The sequence below is a fragment of the Arachis stenosperma genome, chromosome 9 (assembly GCF_014773155.1).
Source record: "Arachis stenosperma cultivar V10309 chromosome 9, arast.V10309.gnm1.PFL2, whole genome shotgun sequence".
Classification (NCBI taxonomy): domain Eukaryota; kingdom Viridiplantae; phylum Streptophyta; class Magnoliopsida; order Fabales; family Fabaceae; genus Arachis; species Arachis stenosperma.
The window spans coordinates 156980170-157007341 of record NC_080385.1 but is presented as its reverse complement, the minus strand read 5'-3'; the positions used below and the strand labels follow the sequence as shown (position 1 = coordinate 157007341).

The 27172-nt window shown below is 31.0% G+C and overlaps 2 protein-coding genes across 2 annotated transcripts; both read right to left on the bottom strand.

Annotated features, from left to right (window-relative positions):
• Positions 1 to 6498: 6498 nt before the first annotated feature.
• On the bottom strand, positions 6499 to 8455 carry LOC130948013 (zinc finger protein GIS3). Its single transcript, XM_057876726.1, has one exon. The coding sequence runs from the start codon at positions 8031 to 8033 to the stop codon at positions 7188 to 7190; it is 846 nt and encodes a 281-aa protein (XP_057732709.1). The 5' UTR covers positions 8034 to 8455; the 3' UTR covers positions 6499 to 7187.
• Positions 8456 to 20070: 11615 nt separating this feature from the next.
• On the bottom strand, positions 20071 to 24616 carry LOC130950654 (chaperone protein dnaJ 15). Its single transcript, XM_057879210.1, has 11 exons — positions 24023 to 24616; positions 23361 to 23484; positions 22706 to 22788; positions 22514 to 22625; positions 22326 to 22430; positions 22164 to 22214; positions 21846 to 21935; positions 21649 to 21757; positions 21400 to 21548; positions 21266 to 21319; positions 20071 to 20860 (listed from the first exon to the last, which is right to left on the bottom strand). The coding sequence occupies exons 1-11, from the start codon at positions 24151 to 24153 to the stop codon at positions 20624 to 20626; spliced, it is 1245 nt and encodes a 414-aa protein (XP_057735193.1). The 5' UTR covers positions 24154 to 24616; the 3' UTR covers positions 20071 to 20623.
• Positions 24617 to 27172: the final 2556 nt, after the last annotated feature.

The following is a 27172-nucleotide window of genomic DNA, read 5'->3' as shown; positions in this document are numbered from 1 at the left end:
ACTTTTGAGATCTATCTATGGTAACCACATCTGCAAAGAGAATCTTAAGAATAGACTCAAGACTTTAAAGGATCATTTTGGAGTTTGTTATGATAATTTTCATGGGTTTAGTGGATTTTCCTGGAATCCAATTACAAAGATGTTTGAGGCTGAGGCTGAAGTCTGGGAAGAATTGATTAAGGTATACTTTATGCATTTACTCTCTTTTTGGGTATTAAATGTCACTAGTAATTATTGAAGAAGTATCTCAATAATATATCTTTACATATAGGCACAGTCATAGTAAATATTCTTCTATTTGATTTAGGCAAAACCAGAAGTGAAAAAGTGGATGCGTACTCCAATCAAACACTATGATAAACTATTTGAGATATATGGTACAGACAGGGCAACAGGAAAACATGCTGAAAGTGCCAAAGAAAAAGTGAAAAGGTGGGAAAAGAATAAAGAAAAATTTAACTTGAATGATGATGATAGTTTCTTAAATATGGAAGAGGGGTGGAATGAGGATCCAGTTACTCCTCATGCTACTAGTTTTACAATGGGTCATAGTCCTGAAATTGGTTTATCTAACCAATCAACTGGCTCTCAAGGAACATCATCAAGAGGTACTAAACGCAAAACAACCATGAGTGATAAATTAGAATCAGAAATGAAAACAATGAGTAAAGGCATTCAAGCATTGACTGACATGATGAAAGATGGGAATCATTTTTATGAGAGATCAATTAATATTGCTGAAAAGCAAGTGTTAACAGCTGAAGAACAAGTGCAGGTAGCTAAGGAGCAAGTTCAAATTGCTAAACAACAAGTGCGAATAGCTGAAAGGGGTCTTGTGATTATTGAGCAAAGTAGGCCTCGCATTTACTCTGAAAATGACGTGTGGACTGAGTTAGAGAATTTAGGTGTGATGCCAGAATTGCGCATGAGGTGTTACCGGTTTTTATGCAGAGAAGATAGAGCTAAGAGGGAATTTTTTGATGTTCCGGCTGACGTATGTCTTGCCACATTATATGAATTGATGAAAGAAGCAGGTGCACTCTAACAACAATAGTCCTAGTAATGTGGCTAATATTTTGAGAATGGCACAAATATAACTCTAAGATCAAGATACGTAAAGTATCTTCATATTTTGTGGTAACATATCTATGACTTAATTAAGACTTATAATGATAATACCTCATATCTTTGTATTTTGTGACTTTCATAACTATAACTATTGTTAACTATGCTATTAGTAATGAGTCAGTCAAAATAGTCAAAATTATGTAATGACTTGATGAAACAGTCCCTGTATTAAATTTGTTAGTTTCATATGTAATGACTTGATCATGTAAGACTTTTTTTATATGTATTTGTAAGTGTAATATAAGGCATAATATATTAATCAAATGATATAATGTGATTGATTAGCCTTTTTAAAATCATGTACATATAATTATTGATTTAGATATTTTTTCTTCTTGAAATTATTTTCAGTTTATGTATTGAGATGAGTAGTAAACAAAAATAAAATTAATATTTTATCAAATTAGAACACGCTAACTTTATTGTTATTATTATTATTATTATTATTATTATTATTATTATTATTATTCCTAACTTGTTATATTATTTATATAATTAAATTTTGTTGTTATTATTTAATCACATTTATAAATACTTACATAATTGTATACATAATAACATGACTATATAATATAGAGGGTAATATTGTCATTATATAACTTAATTTATTTTTTCTATCCATTTTCCTTCTCAAACAAACAACATAAATTATTCATTTTTCAATATCTTTTCATCATATTTTCCTTCCATCCAAACACATCCATAGAAATTAAATTTCACTTCAATTTCTTTTCTTTTTATTTTTTTTCACTCAATTTTTCTCCTTCCTATTTCTTTTCACCCCAAACAAAGTGTAAACAAATATTATCTTTAACTTTTGTTGATTATTTTTTCAAAAATTTTTTTTGACATTAATAAAAAAAAAGAGATAAATAACTGCAAGATACTCTAATATTTAAGTCAAATGATAGTAAAGTATTATCATTCATTGTGCACAAATTTTAAAAGGTTTTACAATAAATTAAGTCACCATTCAAATAAAACGAGAAATCTAATTAGTTAGACATACATACATATACTATATAAATATTATTTTATATTTAACTAAGTCTTGATCCTTCCAGCTGTAATACTCAGAAATATTTGAACTAGTTAGTTGTACTTGTGCATTCTATTTTCATCTTTTGTACAACTCGTGTATTTTTGGCTGGCTTTGTGTGGGGCTATCGATTTCAAATAATGTGAAATGGAAGGTCAAGTTAGTGCAGAAAATTGTGTAAACAATAGCAGCTAGGTTAGGTAGGACCCCACACCCATCAATAACACTTTAGAAATCACTGTTCTTTTGTCCTCCTTTCTTTTTCAATTGCTACATACACAGAATTCCTCATTGCCATTTTTGATTTTTCCCATCTTGAAGCTTCAATTACGTTTTTGTAATTAATGCGAGTATATATATATATATGTATGTGTCTCAGGGAAATCAGTCTTGTCAATGAACTACTATTATTAGAAGACTCAAATGGTTTCAACTTTCAAGGCTGAATGATTTTTCCTAGCCTTGAAAGAAATTGAATAAATCTCTTAAGAGACAATAATGCCTAGAGTTTATAGGCTCAGAAGGAATGGAGAATAAAGTTTTCTTAATTGGGGTGACGGCTTCCTAGCTCAATATTCAGGAGGCAACAAATTTATTAAAGTTTTTAGGCAATAACATATAACCAACTAACACATCACTTCCAAATGGACCACTACCTAATTTAAGAAAATTAAACCTTTAGACTTTAGATATAGACTCTACCTAGCTATAGCCTATAGTACACGTGTCATCCAAAATGGAATTTATATCATTGCCAAACTAACTCTTGTGTTCACATACTTCTAAATTAGTTTTTTTTTTAAATTAACTATCATCAAAATTTATTATTTTTAGTTAATATTTTTAGTTATTAATTTAATTTTTATAGTTTAATAATTTAATAATATACAATAAATTTTATTAATTTTTTAACATTTCTTTTTTTTCTTTTTTAGTATTTGATCAAGTAAAAAAAAAAGAAGTTAATTTGTTATATTGTATAGATTCTCGTATACATTTCACCATAATTGAAAGTTTAAGAGGAGATATAATTTTTTTTCAAGAAAAAGAATTCTGAATAACAAACACTCATGAATTTTGAAAAATTCAAGAGATCAGGGTTACCAGACAAAAAAGAGAAAAGTAAAGAAAAGAGCGTTGGATTCCTTTTTCCTCCCTACTATTTATGTTGATAATAAATTTCATATATAGTTCACGTGATATAGTAAAGATTGAGAGGAACACTAATTTTATCCCTTATTATACGTGTAATACTTTAATTTTCCTTTTATTTTTCCCTCGTTAAAATAATTTTCTTCAGTCATATATAACTCATAACAATTAATTATTAATATCTACTACTTTTTGGCACCATATACCAAAAAGGAGAAAAAGGCTCCACAGAAATGATCATGACTAATGTGTTTTGAAACATAACCAAGACTTAATTCCATGCATTATTACTCTTGTGGTGAACAACTTGCATAGTATTATATAAATGTCAAAAGGTATATATATAGCACTATGTAATTGTAATATGTATAATAATAATTCTCCATGTGGTTTAATCCAGCTGTATAAATATATTAAAATTAATAATATATATAACCATGTTAATTAATTAGCTGCCTCCAAACAAAAAACATCCATTGCGCTAACATAGGGCAGCCAATCAAGCTCCATATCTGTGGGGAAAAAGAGAGATTTTAAATCATAATCTTAGTCAGCTTCCAACTCTTGCATATAATATAATTGACCAATGGTAGAAATCTATACATATTACGCAAATTAAAGACAAAAGACTTTAAAAGGGTAGTTTAATTTGTGAAAAAGTCTCACTATGTGCTAAACACAAAGAGCCCATGGTTTCGTTTGTGATTGGGTAAGATGTCTAATAACACTGAATGTGATGGCGTATCTATCTCAATATATATTAATATATTATTAATAATTAATTAATAATTAAGTACTAACTTGTCCATTAAGCTCAAGCCAATCACAATGTGGAAAAATTATTTTTAGTTTAATTTCCCCTTATTATGAGAAAAAACTCCCATGGTCCCGACATGCTTGGGGAAGGCTTAATTAATTAACTTGCTTCTTATTAAAGATGTCCAAAACTTAATCATGTCTCTAATTGGATTATAGTGACTAATAAGAAACGAAAAGATGGTTCAACTTACTTTGGTTTTTACTTGGTTTTTTTTTTCTTGGCTTCCTTTTTCCTTTTACAGGCTAAACTTAACTAGAAAGCTTCATTAGTAGTGGACGAGTTATTACGTGCGTAAATCATGTCAAATAGGGTCCGATTCACATCACAGCTAATAATATTCCACGAGAAAAATTAAATGGGTTGGAAATTAGATAGATTTTTCCCACTAATTAATTAGTATATATATAAGTCAAAAAGTCTAAAAAAGGAACTAGCTTTTTTTAATTGTGTGCGCAATTTTTCAAATATATACAATCATGCTGCTTCTAAACCATATGAACCATGATTCTTTCTTGTTTTCCTAGTAATCAAACCAAGACTACCAAAAACTCTTCAAGCAGGAAAAGGTAAAACCAAAAGAATCTAACTCCATTATAAAGTCTCAACTATTATTCTTTCATTAATTATATATTATTCATAACCTCAACTTAACCTCCCTTGTGTAAACCAAACTCCACCTGTTTCCAACTATGATATAAACTAATTAAGCTTGTGGTTAAGCTAGACAGAGATTAACATCATCCACGCACCGAATCTTCTTTTTTGGGTTTTGGACATGCTTAATTAGATTGTAAAAGCACCGACCTTATTGGATATATGTTATCTTAAATTAATTATATTCCATTAACATATCTACCCCAATTTCGTTCAGAACCTCACTTTAAGTAATGCAAAAAAACAAAGATGAAGAATTTTGAGAATATACCACCTGTCAACAATACATGACGTTTTAGAGACTTGAAAATTTTAAACTTGAAAAATTTATATTACTACTATTTCATGTTAAATTAATCAAATGCGCTTACTAGTTGCAAAAAGTTCTCGATGTGAAACAAAAGTGGCTATTTTAATTTCCCATAGATTATTCACATAACCAAAAGGATTAAAACCTTAAACCGCCCATGTGAGTGAAAATAAAAAAAAATGCGTACTATTAAATAATAAAAAAGGTATGATTTTATTATAAAATTTTCATAATCTATCTCCCAATAATGTCATCTTATGAGGAATTGAATTAATAATCCATGACATTTTGTACTACTTGTTAAACAAATCAAGATGTCACTACATTATTTAGAGACGTGCATGCATGTTTAATTAGCCTAGACTCAATTAAAATTTGTTAAACAATAAAGTTGAGATGGTTAAGTTGTCCATGAACATACGTAAGATTTTGTCTTACCCTGAAGTCTCTTCAATTCAAAGTGAGAAGCAATTCATGGCTATTATTTTCTCAACAAATTCTCTCTTATCACCTTACTTCAATTCCTTTCCTCGTGTTTGGACAGCAACCTAAGTACGAAGTAGATATTAATTATGGTGTTTAAGTTAACACAATAAGCCTTAATTAGATATTTAATTGGCTCACCCTATCTATGAAACTTAACATTCCGAAATTGCAGTAACAGACAGGAGTGTACATTTGATTGGTCCCGCATTTTATTAACTCTTATCGAAGAAGAAAATAAGGCACCAACCCAAATTCGAAGGGTTAGTTGCACCTTTTAGAGTATAGAAGATATTATTGATTTCATTATTTCACAACCTTTGAGACCCCTAGAGACTTAATTATAGGGAAACAAAAGAATCAATAATAATAGATCAATCTTCGTCTGGATTCTCGATCTCCTATTGCATGGTTAGTCGAAAAATTAAAGCAGCTTAACCATTATTGGTACAGCAACAATTTTAAGCTATTATGTTTTTTAACTGAAACTGAAATGCATTGGTCAATAATTGACATATATAAACAAGGGTTCTAAATTGTGATCACGTGATTCTGACAGTAATGTTACTCTCACGAGCGTCTCTGATCTGAAAGACAAGAAACAAGGATGAAGGTAAAAATAATAACGTGGTATGATCTCAGTGATAAGCATCCATTTGTCGGAAACATGGAATGGTATTGCTTTTTCTTTAATTTTGTTCTTGTTTTGAAATTTATTTCATCTCAACTACTACTACTAAGTAATAATAAGTACACTGCTTTCAAAGACTAACGACTAGTTCAGCATGATGAGAACACAGCTTTTGTACTATTTGACTATTCTGCATAAAATTTCGGCAGATATGTATCTGAAATCTGAAAGTTTTTCACATTCACACAGTACTTTCTGTGCCCTACTTGTCTCATCTAAACCTTGTTGCTTTCTAAATACTCACTTTCAATTTATTTTCCCCCTTTTAATTTCTTTTTTGGCTCTTAGCCAGCTTCATCAATAATAAAAAACACATGGTCCAAGTTTTCAAAGTAATTGGGTACAATCCATCATATTTATATATCATAGATTGAGTCAGCTTCCCACTTCCAACATGTTCAAGTCGTGATCTACACATTAATTTAATTAGTGTATGTATAAGGATATAAATAAGGTGGACAAACTAATTAGGATTTAATTTATTTATTTTTGGGGGCAGGTAAAGGCTATAAAAAATGGACCACAATGTACTCCATGAAATCAATGCAGCTCCCGCTTTTCGTAGTTTCATTAATTAAATGGTTTTCTACTTTCTTAGTCTTATCATATATATCCTTTTTACCTATCTAGATGAAAATTAAATCCCCAGAGAAAATTGAAATAAAGAGGATACAAATTTTGAAAGCAAATAGCATATATATGTGGTCAATGAGCAGTTGGCCAATTGTCGCAATTTGTACTAAGCTATCTAATAATCAAATCATTTGATTTCAAGTTTTACCTTTTTTTTTAAGAAAAAGAAAAAATAAATATGTGAAAATGTACAAGATTTGAAGCAGATGATAATAACAATAAAATAATAATAATAATTAAGTGGCGCATGAAGGCTGAAGCTAGAAACGGCTAACAGTTACGGCGCAGCTGGTGCAAGGCTAAGGTGCAAGTCCAAGCCCAATGAATCATCAAAACTGGGCCCACCATCTCCTTTGGAGAACCTACTCAAAGAGGACCCGTCCATCCTGCCATGGTGGGCCCGGGCCTGTACCTGCACTTGCATCTGCGACCCCATCATCGTTGACAATGCACTTGACGGTTCCCCTACACCGCCACCATACGGGAACCCTACACCCCCATTTTTAATGCTACAATTACCGTTACTGTTACCGTTACCGTTACCGTAACTGTAGTTGCTACTATTATTACTGCTGTTCGCCGAGGGGAACACGCACCCGTGAGATACTGACACGTGGAACGGAGGAGGAGCTGCACGCGGCGGCATGTACACCCACGAGGGAGGTGGCGCCGGCATCACCATGGACCCCGGCGGAGCAAGCAGATGCGACGGTGGTGCGAAGGCGGAGATGATGGGGTTTCTGACGAAGGAAACGGCGGCGGCGTTTCGCGTGGCTTGTAACTGTGCTCGCTTGAGCTGTTGACGCTCTTTCTTGTGCGCGTTTTGGTGTCCACCAAGTGCTTGTGAATTTGCGAACTCTCTGCAACAGTACTGACACTCGTATTTCCGCTCCCCGGAAGAGGAGGACGCAAAACCGCCGCTGGCTCCTGCAGCGGCTCCGGCGGAATCCGGCGACCTAGAGGGGGAGGTGGAAGAAGGTGATGGTTTTGTTGTTGAATCTGCTACGTCTTCATGCATGAGTAGTAATTCTTCTTCCATGGTGGAGTCTTCATGGACGCTGAAGCCAAATAGCTTTAAGCGCGCGGGTTGTGGTGGTGGTTGTGAGTCAAGTTGGTTCTCCATGGGAGGTGGCTAGCTTTAGGGTTTCGAAAGAAGAAGAAAAAGGGGCCGGTGTGGTGGTGGTAGATGAGTGAAATTAAAATGAAGAGACGGAGTTGCATGAGTTGTGTGGTGATGTATTTATATACAAGACAAGGTTTTGGCAAAAGTGAAAAACAAATGAATATTGGTAGGGAAATTCAGAAAGAAAAGTGCACAGTGAAGAGAGAGAGAGAGAGTTGGTGTTTGCGGATGTCCCAATGCAAGGAGAAGAGTGTGTGAAAATATGGGAACACCACCCAAAATGACTCGCAAGCCAAGGTCCCACTTGCTTCCAATCGTCTCTCTTACTATACTTGATCAATCTCCCTTCATTTCTTTTTTTAACTTCACAATTATTTATCATCTATCTCCCATCAATTATCTGTTAGAACAAACAAGAACACTTCCTCTTTATTTTTTTAAGAAAAATCTATTTTCTCTGCTTATTTTAATTAATGACACAAATATATAGACCTTTGAAGCGGTGGTGCATGTGAGGGGAGTATGGCACAGATAGGAAGTCTAGGATGAAATGATTGGGTTGGGATCAGAAGCATGTATGATTCTGTTTTCAGCAATTCACACACTTGGCTACGTACGAGGCACTGTTCACATCATCAAACATTATACGAGTTAGGTATGACGCACCTTGAAAACAGTGGTAGTCTCTTCCTCTCTCTTTCAACTATCCAACTCCTTCTCTCAACCAATGCCCTCTTCTATCTACGACCAACCTAGTATTTTATTACTACACACATACACCTACACATTATTTAATATAATATGGTATGTAGTCTAGTACTCACTCCGCTGGACCCATTCCCTGCGTTTATCATTCCAACTCATCAAAACACATTAACCTGAGTAACATCAGGAATCATTTCCTCACTATAACAAGTCAAAATATTTTATTTTAATTCATATACCTCATGAATGCATCCATACATACACATATTTCGTATAAATTTATAAGTAAGGCTGTCTTCAAACCATGTGTTTAATCCTGAAACCGATAATATACAAATAAAAATACACCCCATGTATATATCTTGATGTATATATGCAAATGTAGTGAATTAATTAGATGCTTTAATGATCGATCAGTAGTAACCTAATAATTATTATTAGGTTTGAAAAGTACAAATAATAAAGCATGGATGTTTATATTATATGAGTGGCAATTGCTTTCCCTCTTTTCATGAATTTGGAAGTTTGCGTTAAGACGACCAATCAGAAAGCTTACTGGATAGCTTGATCAACTAATAAACATTGCTGAAGCAACAATCTAATTCAACTCATCAAAACTCGGCTAATTTTATTCCTGAACCCAAATCGTATATGACACGTCACAGGTACACACATAAATATATTACGTACGTAAATAAACTCTCCATAATGCTCATGCCACCTTTTCTAATTCTTCTTCTTCTATGACATGATCAGTTGAGATTGGTGACTTGGAGACATCATCAGCTTACAAAATACATGCTCCTTCCTTTTGAAATCACAACAATTTTAATTTCGTTTTTCTTTCCCTTCATTCTGACTGGGGGTAATTTTGTGATATCGTATTTAATTATTTATTTTTTAAAGTAAGACCAAATATTGATGAATTCAAGGAGGCACCGTGAAGCCCATGTCTCTATCCAATATGTATAGCCACACCCTGATGAAGCAAATAATTATTATGATACAAATAATTCGGAAAGCAATTGCAATTTGCATGCATGCCGCCATGCCCAAATATTAGATCCTGAAGTTGCACCTATCTTAATCTTTAGGATTATGTTGTGTGTACTTTAAAATTAGTCACTATTATAACATACATATTAGAATATAAATACATATTGAAAATAAATTAAACTATACGTGTATTTATATACATTATACAAATATATTAATGATTAATTTTAATAACTGATTTTAGCGTACGAATAACATTTTTGTAATATTTAATAGTGAATTTTGTTTCTTTGCGATTTTGGGCTTCTTTAGTTTTTCTACCTGTCTCATTCTTTCTACCCGTTGCATCAATTTTGCCTGAGAATTTCTTTTACGTCATTATTAAATATCTTGATTGTGTATCATATGAATAGAATACAAAATTATATATATATATATATATATATATATATAAGTGTTCATGATGTCTTTTAACATACAACACCTGGTGAAATATGTCGAACTAATAATATTTAATTGAGGTTCAAATAGCAACTAATTAATAACATACAACAGCAGGTAAAATTGTTCTCTAAATTAATTTAATTTATGTTCTTGATTTCAAATCCATCCTTAAGTACAAAATTGAAAAACATAGAGTTTCATCTACCTTATGCTCGGTTATTCTACTTGATTTAAGAAATATCGATTGAATCTACTCTAATACAATGGTTACCTTTGTTCGAAACTCATTACTGTTTTGATTTCAAGTATAATATATAACATAAACAAACTTAATTGTCACTTTTGAAAGTGGAAAAATGTTTAAGTTTATTTGTTTTCAATCTCTTGTAAATATAGTTAATTTTAGTTTTAGTATTCATAAAAGAATTTAATTTTGATGTACTATATGAGTGTAAAGTAATTTTATATGTGCATTTAATTATATAACGTCACATCAATAAAAATAATTATCTTTTACTTTAATTGCATAAATAATTATCTAAAAAATAAATGTGATTGCACAATTGTGTAAAATAGTGTATTAAAATTAAACTCTTTATAAAAATAATTTATTTTTTTAGTCTAAATATTTTTGCAAAACATAATTTTAAGTCTGTATCTTTGTTTTATATTGGTTTTATCCTTAATATAAAATAGTACCTCCGTTATTAATTTATGGGTAAAATAATTTTAAAAATTATACATAATGTATACTAAAATTAATTACTAACATAATATATATATATATATATATATATATATATATAATAATAATTAATTTTAATATATAAATAATATTTTTGTTTTAAAAAATATATGTAAGCAAGCCGATTTTTTTTAAATGAAAGGAAATTTAAATAGGTGATGAGATGTTATGTTTGGTGAATGTTTAAGGCCGACAAGCTTACCTTACGAGCACCAACTCAGACTATTTCACTCTAGACGAAGTCAAAGTAGCCCCCTACATTTACATACATAAGATAGGAGTTATCATATCATATTCATATAGCATGATAGCATCCAAGATCCTAAGCCAAAATGTACATGACGCTCAGATCTAACACCTGTCCCACTGGCCCCCACGTGTCACCATCACATTCATCCATTCATATCTCATGTAAGATACGCATGTTTCACATCATTCCAATTCCAACTCTCTCTCTCTCTCTCTTCCTATCATGGCAATATAGCTTTAATTTCATCACCTCATGCAACATGCAAAGCTACTATAGTCAAATTATGCATCCATACATTAAATTAACAAATTAGTGGGAACGGGAAACCTTCTGCATTTTAATAATATTAATAAAATAAATGAAATTGTCTTTATATGATTTTTTTATATTATAAAATTAAATTTTAATACGTTATAAAAGTGTTATTTTTATTTAAAATATGATCAAATAAATAAATTATATTTTTATATAAAATATCTTCATAAAAAACATTTTTAGTATTTTTATTTGAGTAACTTTCATATAATAAAATAATTTTTGACGTATGGAATTTAAAAATAACATAAAAAATTAAAAATCAAATAAATAAAATACATAAAAATCTAAAATATTCATAAAAAAAAAGTGTGTTAAAATAGTGTATGGTAAATTGAGTATAAGAGCGTTCAGGTGTGGGTTCACAAAACTTAGGGATTGTGTCCCCACCATTACCCGTTGATGATGATGAATTATTGTTTATGATGTTTGCGTGATTGACGTTGAAATACATAATTTTCTATTGGTTTGCTAGCTTTGGGAGAGATCTATCCGAATCTTACTAACTACGAGAGTGAGAGAGCTTTCTATACTCTTGTAGTCTCCCACTTAATTAAAAACCATAATTATTAATCATCATCATAATGCCTTGCCAATATTCATCATACAAATTTGCAAAATATTTTAAAAAAAATAATAATAATCAACATCAACAAAGTAATAAACCCTTATTCAATTATCAAGTCTTCGTCTCAACTCCTAATGTGACCCACCTTGTCCCCCCTTCTAGGGTCTGTTTTTTTCAAAGCCCTCCTAAATTAGTCAAAAATTTTCATTGCAAGAAAATAAAAATCCTAGATTTCCTTAATATATAGATCACTTTTGGAGTGAAAGGTGAATTTTATCTTAGTGATCATTAGCAAAATCTACTTCAAATGCCAAATCAATTCTGCCCAAAAAATAAAATGAAAAAAAAAATTAAGTACTTTGTCTCAAACTATCATAATGAAAATTACTTTACTACTCCTATATATTGTAATTATAATTATTAAACACAATAATGACCCGCTTATTTAGATTATTCAACATACTTTATTCATGACAACTAAACCACCAATATTTACGATTAATTTTGGGTTTTCTTGACCTTCATTAATTCACGTTATTTGTGATTTGTAGCTATCAAATAATTATTAATAATAATTTTAATAGTGTGAGATTTTATCTAATAATATAAAATTATTCAATTTTCTTTTATTAATTACATACTGGTCAAAATTTAATAAAATTGCTGACCTTAGACTTTTTCTTTATTTTTAATTAATTCTTCTCAATATTAAACCGTCTTTTTTTTTTCCAGCAATAAGACAAAATTAAGTCCCAAAGCATCAAATTTTGAATATTCTCACTCTCAACCTTATTTCTGCGTTCAATTTCGTGCTTGAGTGTTCTATTAATATTTCTAGTCAATTTGCGTAAACATGTTGAAAAAATGCAATTTTCTATAATAATGCTCATTCAATTTATTATGCCTTATTATGCTGGGCTTCAATAATTAAATCCCATAAAATTGTATCGAAAATACCCTAAATCTTAAACATAATGAACTCTAAAATCAATTATTGCTCCATTGTCAATCTGGTTGACCCATTATGATACCATCATCTTCATTATATTCAACTAGACTTATATGTATGTATAAAATAATGATCAGCAATTAGGTCTGGATATCACTTCCTTTAATTATTCTATTCATTTTTCTTCATTTATTTAAGAGAAAGTTTCCTGTAATTTCTGTTCGGATATAAAAGGACTTTAGCCCCTCGAATAAGAAATATCTTGCATAGTACTGTTAATATATTTAAAAATATTTAGAAGATAATAAAATTAAATCAACTCAAAACAGCTTAAAAATATTTTATTTTGTATTATTTAATTATTGTTTAATTTATTTTATATTTTTTAACTATTACCAGATAATTGAATAATATTAAATATAATATATATTTATAAATATTACACATATAAATTTATTATAAATATTAAACTAAACAAAATAACTTTAAATTATTATCTTCCTAGCATAATATCCATAATATATTATAGTGGATTGCTTAAACGTCGAGTGTCTTTTACAAAGTTCATTTTAAGATCCGATAAACTTACATATGGTTCAATTTTATTTATTTGTTCAAAAAGGTAAAAACTCGATATCTATATATAAATGGTGATAAGCTTTTATAAACCTGAAGTTGTGAAAGAAAAATAATAAATGGTTATATATATAGTACTATATATACTACACCTAACAAAAAGCTTTGTGCTTTATATATACATATATGCAGATCCAACAATGATACGATATTTCAAGTTGCAAAAACCAGAATTGGACCACTCCCACTTCAATCGCACTATATATAATGCTAAAGGAATCAGCTCAGCTTAACACTAACATCACAGAAAACATATACGTTAATGGAATGGTTAACAATCCGAGAGTGAAGAATGTATAAAATTAGTTCCACATCGAAAAAAAATAAAAAAAATTTTAAAAAATTTATAATATAAAAAAGACCTATTAACTGAACATTTATGGTCTCATTCATCATAAAAGAAGTTGAAATATAATATGAATGGCGGTGTTCTCTTAGAGCAATCACTACTACTTGTAATTGGGACCACTAATGACTAGTGAATACTGAATAGTATCAATCGGTACCAATATTTGTCCTTATCCTATATATGTTATTGCCATCTACAAATTAAATTGCTTTAATTAATTTCATTAATTTGTTTTCTAATGCCAAGTATTCCCCTACTTTAATTTCTTTGCTTACAGTATTGTCTGATACCGCATGTACATGATGTTCCTAGGTCCAATTCATGTATTCTGTCGAAAAAGTTAGTTCATCAACTCATTTTATTTGAGATCATCATTAAACTGTACCCCTCTGTTGTTAACATAATAAAATTAAAATTTTTGTTGTCATCACATTTTCCATGAGACTTTGGAAGTTGTATATATATTAAGGTGCTGAACTTATTACCTAACATTATTGGTAGTGCATCCTAATTGTGTGACTGATTCATGCATCCACCTAATAAACTTGTGCAATTGTCATAACAAGTACTTACAGTTTAGGATTTGTGACACCCGAGAAAAAATTAAAATAGTGTCCTAGCTAGCTAGCAAGTTAGAGCTATGATTTTATAGATATCTAATATCTTACTATTAATAATAATTTAAATTTATGAAAACATGTAGACAAATAAAAACGTACATGAAGCATGTTGTTATAGGTTGAAAATTCTCAAGGTAGGGCATAGGTAGTAAGAAAGGAGGAATTAATGGCATTGAGAGTAGAGAAGCTAAGGTCATGGTTTGAACATGTAACTAGGCATATGAACTCAAGTGATATATCTCCGATCCCATGATGGGTGATAAGTGATAACACATGGGAAGCTACACATATGATTGGCTCCACACTAATTTAACAAAACCAAACATAGGTAGGTGCTACCCACATTGGGACCACACATGCAATTGTTGTTGCACTTGTCCCCACATCAACTCTTCAATCTATACCATGAATGTAAGTTCAAGATAATCAAATATTTGTCTAATCACACTTTTACAACTCCTATTCATTCTTCACAATTATATGTCTTCTTATTAACACTAAATTTGGGTTTTCACTCTTTTTTTTAAATTTCATCCTTATAAATTGTCTTTCAAATAGTTGTGTGTGTGTGACTTCAATGTCATGAATTTAATGAAATAATAAAATCAGTCACTCATATATTTATTTTGTTGACAAAGTCAATGCAATGTTAATTATTCGACTAGTAACTAATTTTTTTAATAGTTTTTAAAATCTTTATAGATGATGAGACAATTTAAAAGATGATAACTTTTCACTCAGTTACACTCACAAATTTCATAAGTTTTGATTTGTAACTAAAAACATGTACTATTATTATATTTTATTTATCATTATTATTATTATTTTGAGTATCAGTGATATTGTTATCCATGACATAGTTTAGAATAATACAAAAAAGTGTAATTAAAGGAAATTTGAATTAATTACCAAAAATTAAAGAAATATAAAACATACTAAAGAAGGGAATGTTTTTTCCTTTTTATCTAAATAAAATTTACTCTCCTGGAATATTTAATATATTGTTAAAATATAATTAGGATCAATTAGTATTATTTAGTATATCTGAATATTTATTATAGAAGATTACATCTTTATTATTACGATTTTGTTAGTACCTATAAATATTCCTTTATATTGTATCATTCTAGACAACTTGAACACAGAACTTGAATACACAACTTGAATAGACAACTTGAATACACTCAATAATACACAAATTTTTTCTTCAATTTAGTCTCTTGTTTCTAACATAACATCAGAGCGATGATATTTTCCTTGAAGAGGATATGTTCAGTGGCGGAGCTTAGTTCAAACAAGGGGTTACCACGGCCCCCAAAACTTTTATTAAAAAAATTAGTAATACTTTTTCAAAAAATAAAAAAATAGTTCAGTTGGCTCAAATATTTTATTATGACTTAAAATACCAAAGTTTAATCTTCATCTCTTGCTTTTATTGTAAAATAATTTTTAGTTTTAAACATTCAAAACATATTTGATTTGAACTGAATTGACTGTATTTACATTTCGCAGCTCTCTATTCAATAAGCAACACTCCCTCTACGTTTGAGTTCAAATATAAAAAATTAGGTATTTTTTATTTATGTAATTTAATATTATTTTATATTTTACTGCTTATTTAATTTAATTTTTTTATATGATAATTAGAATATTCAATCAGTATTGATATTATTGTATTTGTATAAATTGATAAAAAAATTCAATAAATATTATAAATTTTAATATTTGTCCATTTAATTTTCTTTTTACATATTTTACCGGATATATATTCAAATTTCTATATAAAATAGTCATAAAAAATCAAAGAGTTGATGATGCATTTTTTAAGAAGAAGGCTAATATTCAAGAAGGAAAACATATAACTTTTATAATATCAACACCTGTAGATAGTTTTTCTACTTTAATGAATCACGAAAAAAGTAAGATACAACATTCAAAAGTTTAAAAAGTTACATCTGATGAGTTTGATCTTAATTCTTTAGAACGATACCCTGAAAAATGACTTTAAATTTGGCAATATTACCCGAATCAGAGAAATGTTAGATGAACTTATCTTAAATGGGATCCATATCAAAAGTATCTTGACAATTATCTTCTGTCTGGCCCCCCAAAATTTCGTTTCAAGTTCCGCCACTGGATATGTTGTTTTCCTTGCAATGAAATCGTCGTAGTTTTTGCATTTTTTTTCTATGCCATTCTTCTTTTCCTTTTGTCGCTCCTTTGATGCTTTTTTACCTCAGCGACTAGTCTATTATCATCCGCTGCTTACCTATTCTCACGAAAAAATCATATAGTTTTCGCTTTTTTTCGACAGTGCCATCTGTGTTTTCAAATATACTAAATAATACTAATTGATCCTAATTATATTCTAACATATAGTTATGCATTTTATTTAATAATTATTTTTATTCTTTAGTTGTATAATTAATCTCTCAAAAACCTACTTTAATTTTGCTTAAGTTTTATGAAGACACGTTTTACAAATTGAATGATATTATATTAATGAGTTTAATTTTTATGCACTAACAGTATAAAACATTTTACACGATCATATAATCACATTCGTATTTTCGGATGACTATTCACGTGGTCAATGTTAAAGACATTTATTTTTACTTAAGTAACGTTACATAATTAAATACACGTGTAAAACTACTTTATATTAGCAGAGCATTAAAATTAAATTATTATATTAATTTATTTTTTTTTTCGAATTCGTTGGAATGGTTTCCACCATCAATTTTGATAGAAAACCACTTTTGGAGCGGATTAATTATGCTTTCTTTTATTGTTGTTGATTGAGGTGATACCGATATTATCATTTAAGATTTACCAGAATCGTGATTATGGCCCACCAAGTTGTGCTTATGTCAATTGTCAAGTAACAATAACCAATTAAAGTATGAACAATATATAAGAGATTATTAAGCAACATGGTCCTATCATATTAGAACCCCCTTTAACTTTCTAATCATTTTTGTTTCTTTTCGCAACCATTACTTTGGAAGCATCTGAAAAGGATAAAAAAGATAACCCTAATATGACTTAGTTTTCAACTTGGAAATCATTTCCACTAAGAAATGTTCAAATATTTTTTTAAGCACTCCCCAAACAATGTGGGTATGACTCAATTAGCCCCTCCATGTATTCCAAGTGACATTACCTACTTCATTTAATCATTTTATATCTCAAATTTTTAAACCAATTTGTTGGACCCTTTGTGGGGCTCTGTGGAGTCACCTTTAAGTCATGTGTAGTTTTTCTCTCTCTCTTAATGCATTTAACATAACAATTCATAGCTACAGTCTAATATAAGTGAAAATTCAAGTGAAATCGATTTCATGTAAAATTAATATTTGAAAATCGTTATATAAAAATTTAGTCAAATTATCTAACGACTCTCAGATATCAACTTCACATGAATTCCACCTCTAATATAATCTAATCAACTTCAAATAAAGGTAATCTCTAGAATGTCCACATTGATGGAAAGAAAGAGGAAATTAGTAAAATTATAACTTTTTAAAAATAAAATTTTTAATTTGAAGCTCCCGTGAACTAATTAAGTTCTAGAAAGAAGGGGAATTTTCATCAATATCGATAGACAAAAACAAGTGGGTGCTTTGCTAAAAAAGTAAGAAACATTTTTTATTAGGCGGCTATGTACATATAAAAAATCTATATAAAAAATGGTATCAAATTAGTTATCATTCATATATAAATACTATTGCCACTCACATAACATATATAACCCAAAGACATGCATAGGGGACATTTGCGCATGACACGACAAAATCTAACATTAACACCACTCTATCTATCTATATTATAAAGAAAAAGAGAAGCATTATTGTTGTTGTTAGTATAAAGTTTCCTTTGCACGGTAGAGAGAGTTAATGCCACATGGGAACTAAACTGTTTGCATCTATACAAATTTATTTATTTATTTTTCTTCATTGACCACATCACTTCACTTATTTTTCCAATTTCGGGTGTTCCAGCTTCGTTTCCTATTTAATTTTCAGCTTCTACATTTAGAAATAGTTTTCTTTAGCAACAATGTTCACGTTGAAACCTAGATTCCAAATGTTCCTACTAGGAAAAGTATGCATGTTTTTTCTTTTTAAATTTGCAAACTATTTAATAATTAACTTCTCTTTTAGTATTAGTTAGTATTTTTTTTATGGATGCATTATATTAATTAATCGAAACATTGGACAACTTTCAATTTTCTGGAACTGTTGTCTTTAACGTAAAGACAAAATTTTATTCAGATTCCTATAGTTAAAATATATTCCTATAACTAATAACACAATTTTAAGTCAATATGAGGCCAATTAAATAAGTTTAAATTTGATGAAGGCCAGTGACTGCATTGGTGCTCGAATCTTGCTAAACTTCAATTGTTACTAAAGAAAAAAAATTGTGATAAAATAATTGACATGAGAACTTAGATAAAAATAGGCTGCTTGATTCTATCAATAACATAATTTATAGCTATGCAACGAAGTGTTCTCAAACTATGATAATTTATAAAGATTTCTTTTTTATTGTTTGTTCGAAAAAGAAATTCTTTGTACCTATATATGTTTTCATTATTTTACTCTTAAATATTAAGCATGAAGTTCAATATGGTCACTATATATAGGTATGTATGTATCAGTTACCTTTCAATCAAAAATAAAATAAAATATAAATGTGAGTTGATATAAGGTGGTGGTTTCGTTGTACAAACATAGCCCAACAAGTTACACAAAATTGCTAGTGGCTGGAGTTGGAGTATAGTCTATTTTATTTATTTGTCAAATGCAAATATATGATGTATGTCTTTCAGTGTGTGTCAAAAGTTCACATCAATTCATGGAAAAGTTTGGCTAATTATTGTTCTTGATTCCATATGTTGGTTAGGAATTGAATGAAGGAGAAAAATCAATTAAACCAAGTCAAGGAAGTAAGTAATAAAGAGTGTGAAAAATTAAACACTGTTCAAAGGGTTAGGTAAGACATTCATTATTGGCAAATTACTGAAATGATAGCTGAATAGTATCTTCTAATCAGTCCCCAAAATTTCTTAGGAGTTCAATTTTTTAAGACCAATAATCATTTGCTTAAGAAAACTAATTTATAATCTTTGTTCCGGTCTCCAATAAGTATCTACTTCTAAATTTTTATTTGGATTGAGAAAATAGTTAGAATATGTTATAATTTGTAACTGATACCTGAGAAAAGAAAATTCACAAACAATATAGAAGGGAAAAATAGTTGAACAGGAAAATACAGAAATTCACAATAAAATGTAAGATAGTGATGGGTGAGTTTTGGAGAGCCAGTTCTGTTACTACTAATACCCTTCTCCTACTCCCTTATCCATGGCAGGTTAGTTACAAAATCCATCTTAGCCCATAATTCATTCAATTACTGTTAGCTCTCCAATTTCTAATTAGCTTGGTACTAATAGAATTACACAAGAGTAAAAATGGATTTGTAAATTATCCTTTGGACTAGTACAATAATAGTATTCTGTTTAACAAATACAAAATTATAAAAACAATGTCAGAGATTGAAAGAGATATTTTTTTGTCTGGGTTAGGCCAGTTCTCTGGCCCAAGGCCATGTCCAAAAAAGAAAAAAAAAGAAAGGTGAACATTTTAAGAAGTTCCTAAGAAGAGCAAGGATGGATGAAAGTGATACCTTTTACAAAAATGAATATATGATTACAATATCAAAACTATGTTTGTGTTGAGGAAGCTACAAGGGAATTGGATGATATGAATCTCACTGATGACAAAAATATTGGAAACAATTAAGACTTAAGAGAGACATATATAACCTGGAATGCACTAAATACCAACGAACGGCTAACAAAACCAGTTCACAAACCTGGTTAAAAAACCACCAACCAAGAAAAACAAAAATATTCCAGAAGATACACTGCAGGCTGCTGTGTTTGTGGCCATGCCATCATTGACACTCAAGCTGAGATTGATGGAGATAATCACAATCGATCTTCGTTTTAAATCAACCGCTTATCAGAGCCCTTAAGATTCAGGTTAAACCATTTCTTCTTGGCCGATTTGTCCTTCCCATCCGACCCTCCATCTTCCCCGGGGCTATCACCTTTGGATTCATCACCAGAAACTTTGCTAGAGCTTCCATTGCTTAAATTACTAGCAGTCCCACTAACATTGGTTGATTTGACAATGGTGAAGGATGAATGGATGCCGTCTCTTTGTTTCAGAAGCTCATCTACCTGTGCAGCAAATAAGAGTCAACAAGGTTGGAAAAGTGACATAACACAAGTTACATCATATTATAAATTTATAATAGCAAGTGCAAATATTGACTGATGACTAAAATTTTCAATAGGTCTAAGACTAAGAGGACTGAAACTAGAAATTTAATTATATTCTCTCAATAGAAGTCGCTTTTAGAATAAACCACAGAGAAAAAATGGGTTCACGATTGTCGATTGCTATGGATTATGAATGCTGCCAAGCAGGGTCAGAAATTTGTAATTGATTTAGCTTGCCAAAATTCATTGGATAGATGATCTTTTCAACTTTTAACTAATTCAGGTAAGGGAAACATTATAATTAAAAATTATGCAAGTGGAGCATTTCCAGAAATGCAGTTGTCACTACAGCAAAGAACATACAGATTGTTTTTCTTTTGCATATCTCTCTGTCACTTCCTGGTAGCGAGCCAATGCCTGAAAATCATTAAGAGACAAAATACTGTAAGGATCTCGAGACAAACCATAAGCCACGATTGGGTAAAGCAAATAGTAACCTTTCGATATTCTGCTTCAAATTGGCGTAGCTCATTCCTCTTTCTTAAAATCTGAGCCTCAATGTCCTTAAGTTTCTGGGTGGTATCTTCATATGATTTTGCACATACTGCCTCAATTGTATAGCTAGCAGTCTTAAAAAAGTTATCCCCTAAATGATAACAAGTTGATTTAGTGTTAATAGATTTTTTGTGTAACAAAAATATCCCTAGAAAGCAAAGAATGATAAAGCAAAAATAAATTATTCAGACCATAAACAGCAAATATATGGGTGCCAGGCTTTAGTTCTGAGACTTCACAAGGTTGAAGACCTTCCAACCTTTTAAAGAAAGCCCCTTCAGGATCCTTGGCCATCGCTAACTGTACCATAGCACTAAAAGTAACCGTCACTTTCAAAAAATCACTTAAAACACAGGAAAAAGGAACGCAATGAAACCTAACTTCATACCGCATTCATGGTTGAATCCATTCTATACACTTGAAAATGTAAGAAATACATTCCGGCAGATGTCACCTTGCCAGTTTTCTCACTATCTTCCTGTACAGAAAAAAAAAATGTATGCAATATTTACTAAATATACATTCAATTGTAATTGCACATGCACTACTTCTCTGACTAATTGTAGTATGTGTAATGTACAAATCAACTATGAAAAGCTTAGTACCATGCTTATCGTAATTTCAATTTAGAATCACTTAGTTTGGTAAAACCAGTCTAACAAGGAAATGAGACTAAATGTAGAAGCATTAAAACAACAAAGATTACCTGCAGTGCTAAACCATAGCCACCATTTGCATCTTGTTCAAAGTAAAGTAACTGAAAAATCAACCTCAAGCATTAAAATCCAATAACATCAACCAATACCAAAAACTGCACCAGATTGACTAACAAAGTTAGAGGGTTACTATAACAAAGGTACAATGGTACCTTGAATTTGCTTTGTGCAGTTGAAGTAACTCTTATTACAATCCCTGACTCAGCTTGCTCCTCATTTATTGTCACACCAAAAAAGTGAGCACATTGCTTCTCTACCTGCAACTTGCGACATAAGTGGAACAAATACAATACCAGGGCGACTAATATAAAACTCCATTCATCATAAAGAGAGTAGGAACCTTTCCGCTCACTGATGTTCCAATAGGAAGTGGTCTGACTGTAACTGTCCCATTCAGAGCTTCCTCAAGAACATTAGCTGAAATGGTTGTCTTGATAGGGACACCCAGCTTGCTATAATAAAATAGAATAGGAAGCAAAGTGAAGTTAAGTAATTTTCAAAGTCAAGCAGCAGCCTTGTACCAAAGTCACACCTGAATAAAGCTGCAAACATTGTGTTGACTGTCCCTAGATTAGACAAGTCAATTTCCATGTCCATGCTATCAGCATCAAGTGCCTGATATGTTTTTGGCAAAATAGCTTAGAGAATGAAAAATAAATAGTACATAAAAGCAAAACAATTTCACTTCCAACAAGAAGTATAATGCCACTGAAACGTACATTTTTAAGAATTAACATGCAAATAAAAATTATGAATTTATGATGCATAAACAGAATTAACATGCAATTAATGGCAAAGATAATAATTACTACCCAAAGGATGCAAATCAGGAAAACAAAAGCAGAACATATGCACATGAACTTTATATGAAAACAAATGGCTTGGACTTCATATTATCCTACATACATGAGACGTATAACTTTAGTCAACTAAATCAAGTATAGATATGTAGAACACGTTGCAGGCAAGCAGGGTGAATTGACTCAGTCTCTTTCCTAAGATGTAATGTAGCTTTGAAGACATAACACATCCTTGCAGATCCAATTTCCAACTTGAGAAAAATAAAATGCCTATATTGCATGCTGTGCGGATAAATATGGATTCCCCCCAATGTCTTGTTGGAAAAGAAAAATAGAAAAAAGAGAAAACAGAGCTCTGCATTCGCATAGGAAAGAAACGAAAGGGACCTCAAATCCTGCACTATCATACTGCCTTCTCTTCTCCGGGTCGGACAAGATACTATAAGAATAAGCAACCTCTTTAAATAGTTCTGACGCTTCAGGATTGCTGGCATTCTTGTCAGGGTGATACCTATCCATCATAGATACATACAATAAGATCCCACATAATTTCATGATTATCAAGGTCATTCCCGTTAAATAAAGAACTACAAAAACTCCTTGATTCTACAGGATCAAATAAAAAACTGACATAAATATCTAAGTAGTGCTTTAATTGATTTGATAGTCCTCTCTGCACCCATGCCCATCTGGGAATTGGTGCAATATACAACATCAAAGGTTATCTAATAAGATAAGAGTCCTTTTCACCACCTTCACATGTTCTTCAATTATTCCCTCGATATTAAGTACTTAGGCTAATGCTTTACATATAAAACCTTCCGGAACAAGAACAAGAAGTAAAAATAACTCTTCCATTTGCAGCCTATCTGAGGAAAATAAATCACTCTAACACAAAAGGATACAGCACTCTTAAAGCAAGCTAAAACAACCGGAAACTCATACACAAGTATCCACATAAATTCAGCTAAAAAAAAAATTCAGTATCACACAACCTAAATGGGATTTCTATATTGAAAACAAAAGGAGGAGTAAAGAAAGAAACGTACTTGAGAGCTAGCTTTCTGTAAGCAGTTTTAATTTCTTGATCGGAAGAGTCCCTTGACACAGACAAAACCTCATATGGGTCACGTCGATTTACTGGGGTAGACGGTCCTTCCAATTTTGAACCCATCCCCATTAACCAGCCAGTCACTCCCTTTCTCTCTGCCCTCTTCAAACACAGAGCTAAACCCAAAAATGAAAAAAAAAAAGAAAGATCACCTTTTAGCTTTCGAACACTATTGTGGCATGTTATTCATCGACCCAAGCGAGAGAATTCAAAATCCAAAGATAGATGGAGGGGGAGGTCCGAGAGAAAGCACGGAATTCAAAAAGTCATTGGATCGAGCATGGTTTATGGTTTCCTCGGAATGGGGGAAAAGTGGAGATTTTGCGAGGTGGGAATTTGGGGATCTAAGGGAAGGTGCGTGAAGGCGAGGTCAATTTGAAATGAAATCGGAAATGGAAAAGAAAAGGGTTGGATTAGGTTTGAATTTTCAGGAAAGAAAAAAAAGAATTGCCTTTGAACTTTGATCGATTTCAGACTCAGCTGCAGGAGGGTCTCCCTTCTCTGATGTAAATGTTTCTACCACTGTAACGCCATCTTCTTTTGCAAATTTCGTTTCTTTTTTAATTTTTATTTTATTTTATTAAGATTTTTATTGGACGAAAAATCTATCGGCAGATTATATATTAATGACTCTCTGAATATTTGATCATATTTTGGAGATATACTTTCACTTTATAATGTCATAAATATTCTTCTTTGTATATTCATTTAATTTTATTTAATAAATTATAAATGACGCTCATGAATAAATTTGATATGGCATTGAAGTCCATAGTAGTGGCCATTAAATTCATGAAGTCTCCTAATCTCACTTACTAATTATACATTTTCCTGTGATTAAGAATTTTTTTTTTCTTTTTTAAGGGAAAAAAAAAAAGAAAAGAAGAAACGTGCATCAGACATGAGTGCACGAACCTACTAAAGCAAAAAACGGTCCATAGTACATCCACCCACGATGCACCTACAATTTTAGTAGCAATTTTTTTATGGTGCATTGGTGCCACAGTCCCAAAAGAAAAAAGAAATGGTGACTTGGGGGCTGGGGAGCTATGAACTGGTGTTTCTTTACCTATTTTATGAACTGAAATTGCACCATCAAAGCATCCAAATTTTAGACATACATAATGAAATAATAATGATATGTCAATTGTCAACCTATAAATAACATGAAATAATAACACGTTATGATAAAGAGTATTTTCTAGTAAATTATGAAGCGTATTTTTTTTATAAGAAAATACAAAAGAAAATATCGTATACAATGTATTTGTTTTAAAAAATTTAGTTACAATTGTATTTTTTTACAAATTTTTCTTTTGAAATATATATTAATATAAAATAAATATAAAAACGGTTAAACAAATATTTTAACAAACTAAATATTTTAAGAAAAATGCTATTTGTACAATACAAATCAGCCTTTAATCCGTCTTTAAATTTAATATTTTATTATTTTAATTTTTTAATTAATCATATTTTCTATTTTTAAGAAACAACTATTATTTTAAACTTTATCAACTAAATAATTTCTAACTTCTTAAGCACTGTAATAAAGCATTTTCTTTATTTTCTCCCTCTCTCGTAACATCATCATCACTAATTTCTCGTTCACACACTCTCTCTTTTGTATAGATCTCTGCTTCAAATAAAAAAAAAAACTCATGTAAGTATTTTATTTAGAATATCATTATAAACTTAGTTGGCCCAATTCAAAATTATGTTGCCTTTGATTATTCAGAAAAAAAAAGAACAACATAAACACATTTAAAATTACGTTACCTTTTATTAATCGAGAGAAAAATAAAAAATAATATAAACACATCTAAAATTATGTTGTCTTTTATTAATTAAAAAAAATAAAATAAAAAAAGAAAAAGGAGACAAACCACTATAAATAATGTAGAATAGTGAACAAAAATTATTTACACATCCAAAATTAGAATGTCATTATTCTTTCACGACAGTTTGATTACAAGTTTAGCTGGCTCCAATTAAACACATAAACACATTTAAAATTATACAACTTTTCAGTAACCAAAATTAAAAAAATAACAATAATATAAACACATCTAAAACACATAAAACACATTTAAAATTATACAGCCTTTCATTAACCAGATTAAAAAAATAACATAAACACATCCAAAATTATAATTTAATTAATCAGGAAAAAACAATAACAATATAAACACATCCAAAATTATGATGTCTTTTATTAATCGAGAAAAAAAAGCCACCAAGAACAACATACACAAGTTTATTAACAGACAAAAAGGACAAGACAGGAGAGAGAAAGAACTACAAATCATACAGAATAGTGAAAAAAATTATCAACATAGCCACATCAAAATGCCCGATGAATATTTCAGGCGCGGGAAAGCGGCGTGGAGGAGGAAAGCAGCCCGACTAAGAAGCGGTGTGGAGGAGGAAGGTGGCACAACAGAGTTGCGTAGGGGAAGTAGCGCAGCGTGACGGAGCTGCACAGGGGGAGGAGCGCGGTGTGCGAGAGCTGCGTAGGGGGAGGAGACCGAAGCGAGAGGAGGAGAGTGCAAGCAGAGACCGGCGACGGCGGCGACGAAGATGAGCTTGGAAGGAGAGGAATGCAACGTCGTAGATGAGTGCCGATGTGGAGGAAGGCAGCGTCAAGGATGAGGGTCGAGGAGGACAGTAGCGTGGACGAACGGCGGCAAAGGATGACTTCTTTGGGTTTTCAAAATGCGTCGTTTGAGTTTTAGATGTGACCCTCTGGGTTTTGGATGTGGGATAAATGTAACTTCGAGTAAATCCCCATAGTAATCCCTGAGATTCGCGTGATTACCTAATGTAGTTCTCAAGATCCCGATTTTCCCACTGTAGTCCTCCAGATAGAGCTCTGAATACTCATAATGGTCCCTAGGCATATTTCTGGTGATGAGTCATCACCGGAGCGCTTACGTGGCGTCGTTTTGCGACGCTGTAGCTGAGTTGGCTCATTTTCCACTATACCTACATTGGTCCCTCGCAGTTGGTGTTATTGTACAAAGCCCCACTCCTGCACACTTTGCTCTCTTTCTTCCTTGCGTTCTTCATCGCATTCTTCAGGCTCTCA

Excerpts from the sequence above, each read along its gene's own strand:
- LOC130950654 (XM_057879210.1), bottom strand. The coding sequence starts at position 24,153 with ATGGGGATGGGTTCAAAATTGGAAGGACCGTCTACCCCAGTAAATCGA. Across the intron at positions 21,936-22,163 it reads GCTATGGTTTAGCACTGCAG|GAAGATAGTGAGAAAACTGG; the intron begins GTAATCTTTGTT and ends TTTTCTGTACAG. Across the intron at positions 21,549-21,648 it reads CCATATATTTGCTGTTTATG|GGGATAACTTTTTTAAGACT; the intron begins GTCTGAATAATT and ends GTTATCATTTAG.
- LOC130948013 (XM_057876726.1), bottom strand. The coding sequence starts at position 8,033 with ATGGAGAACCAACTTGACTCACAACCACCACCACAACCCGCGCGCTTA.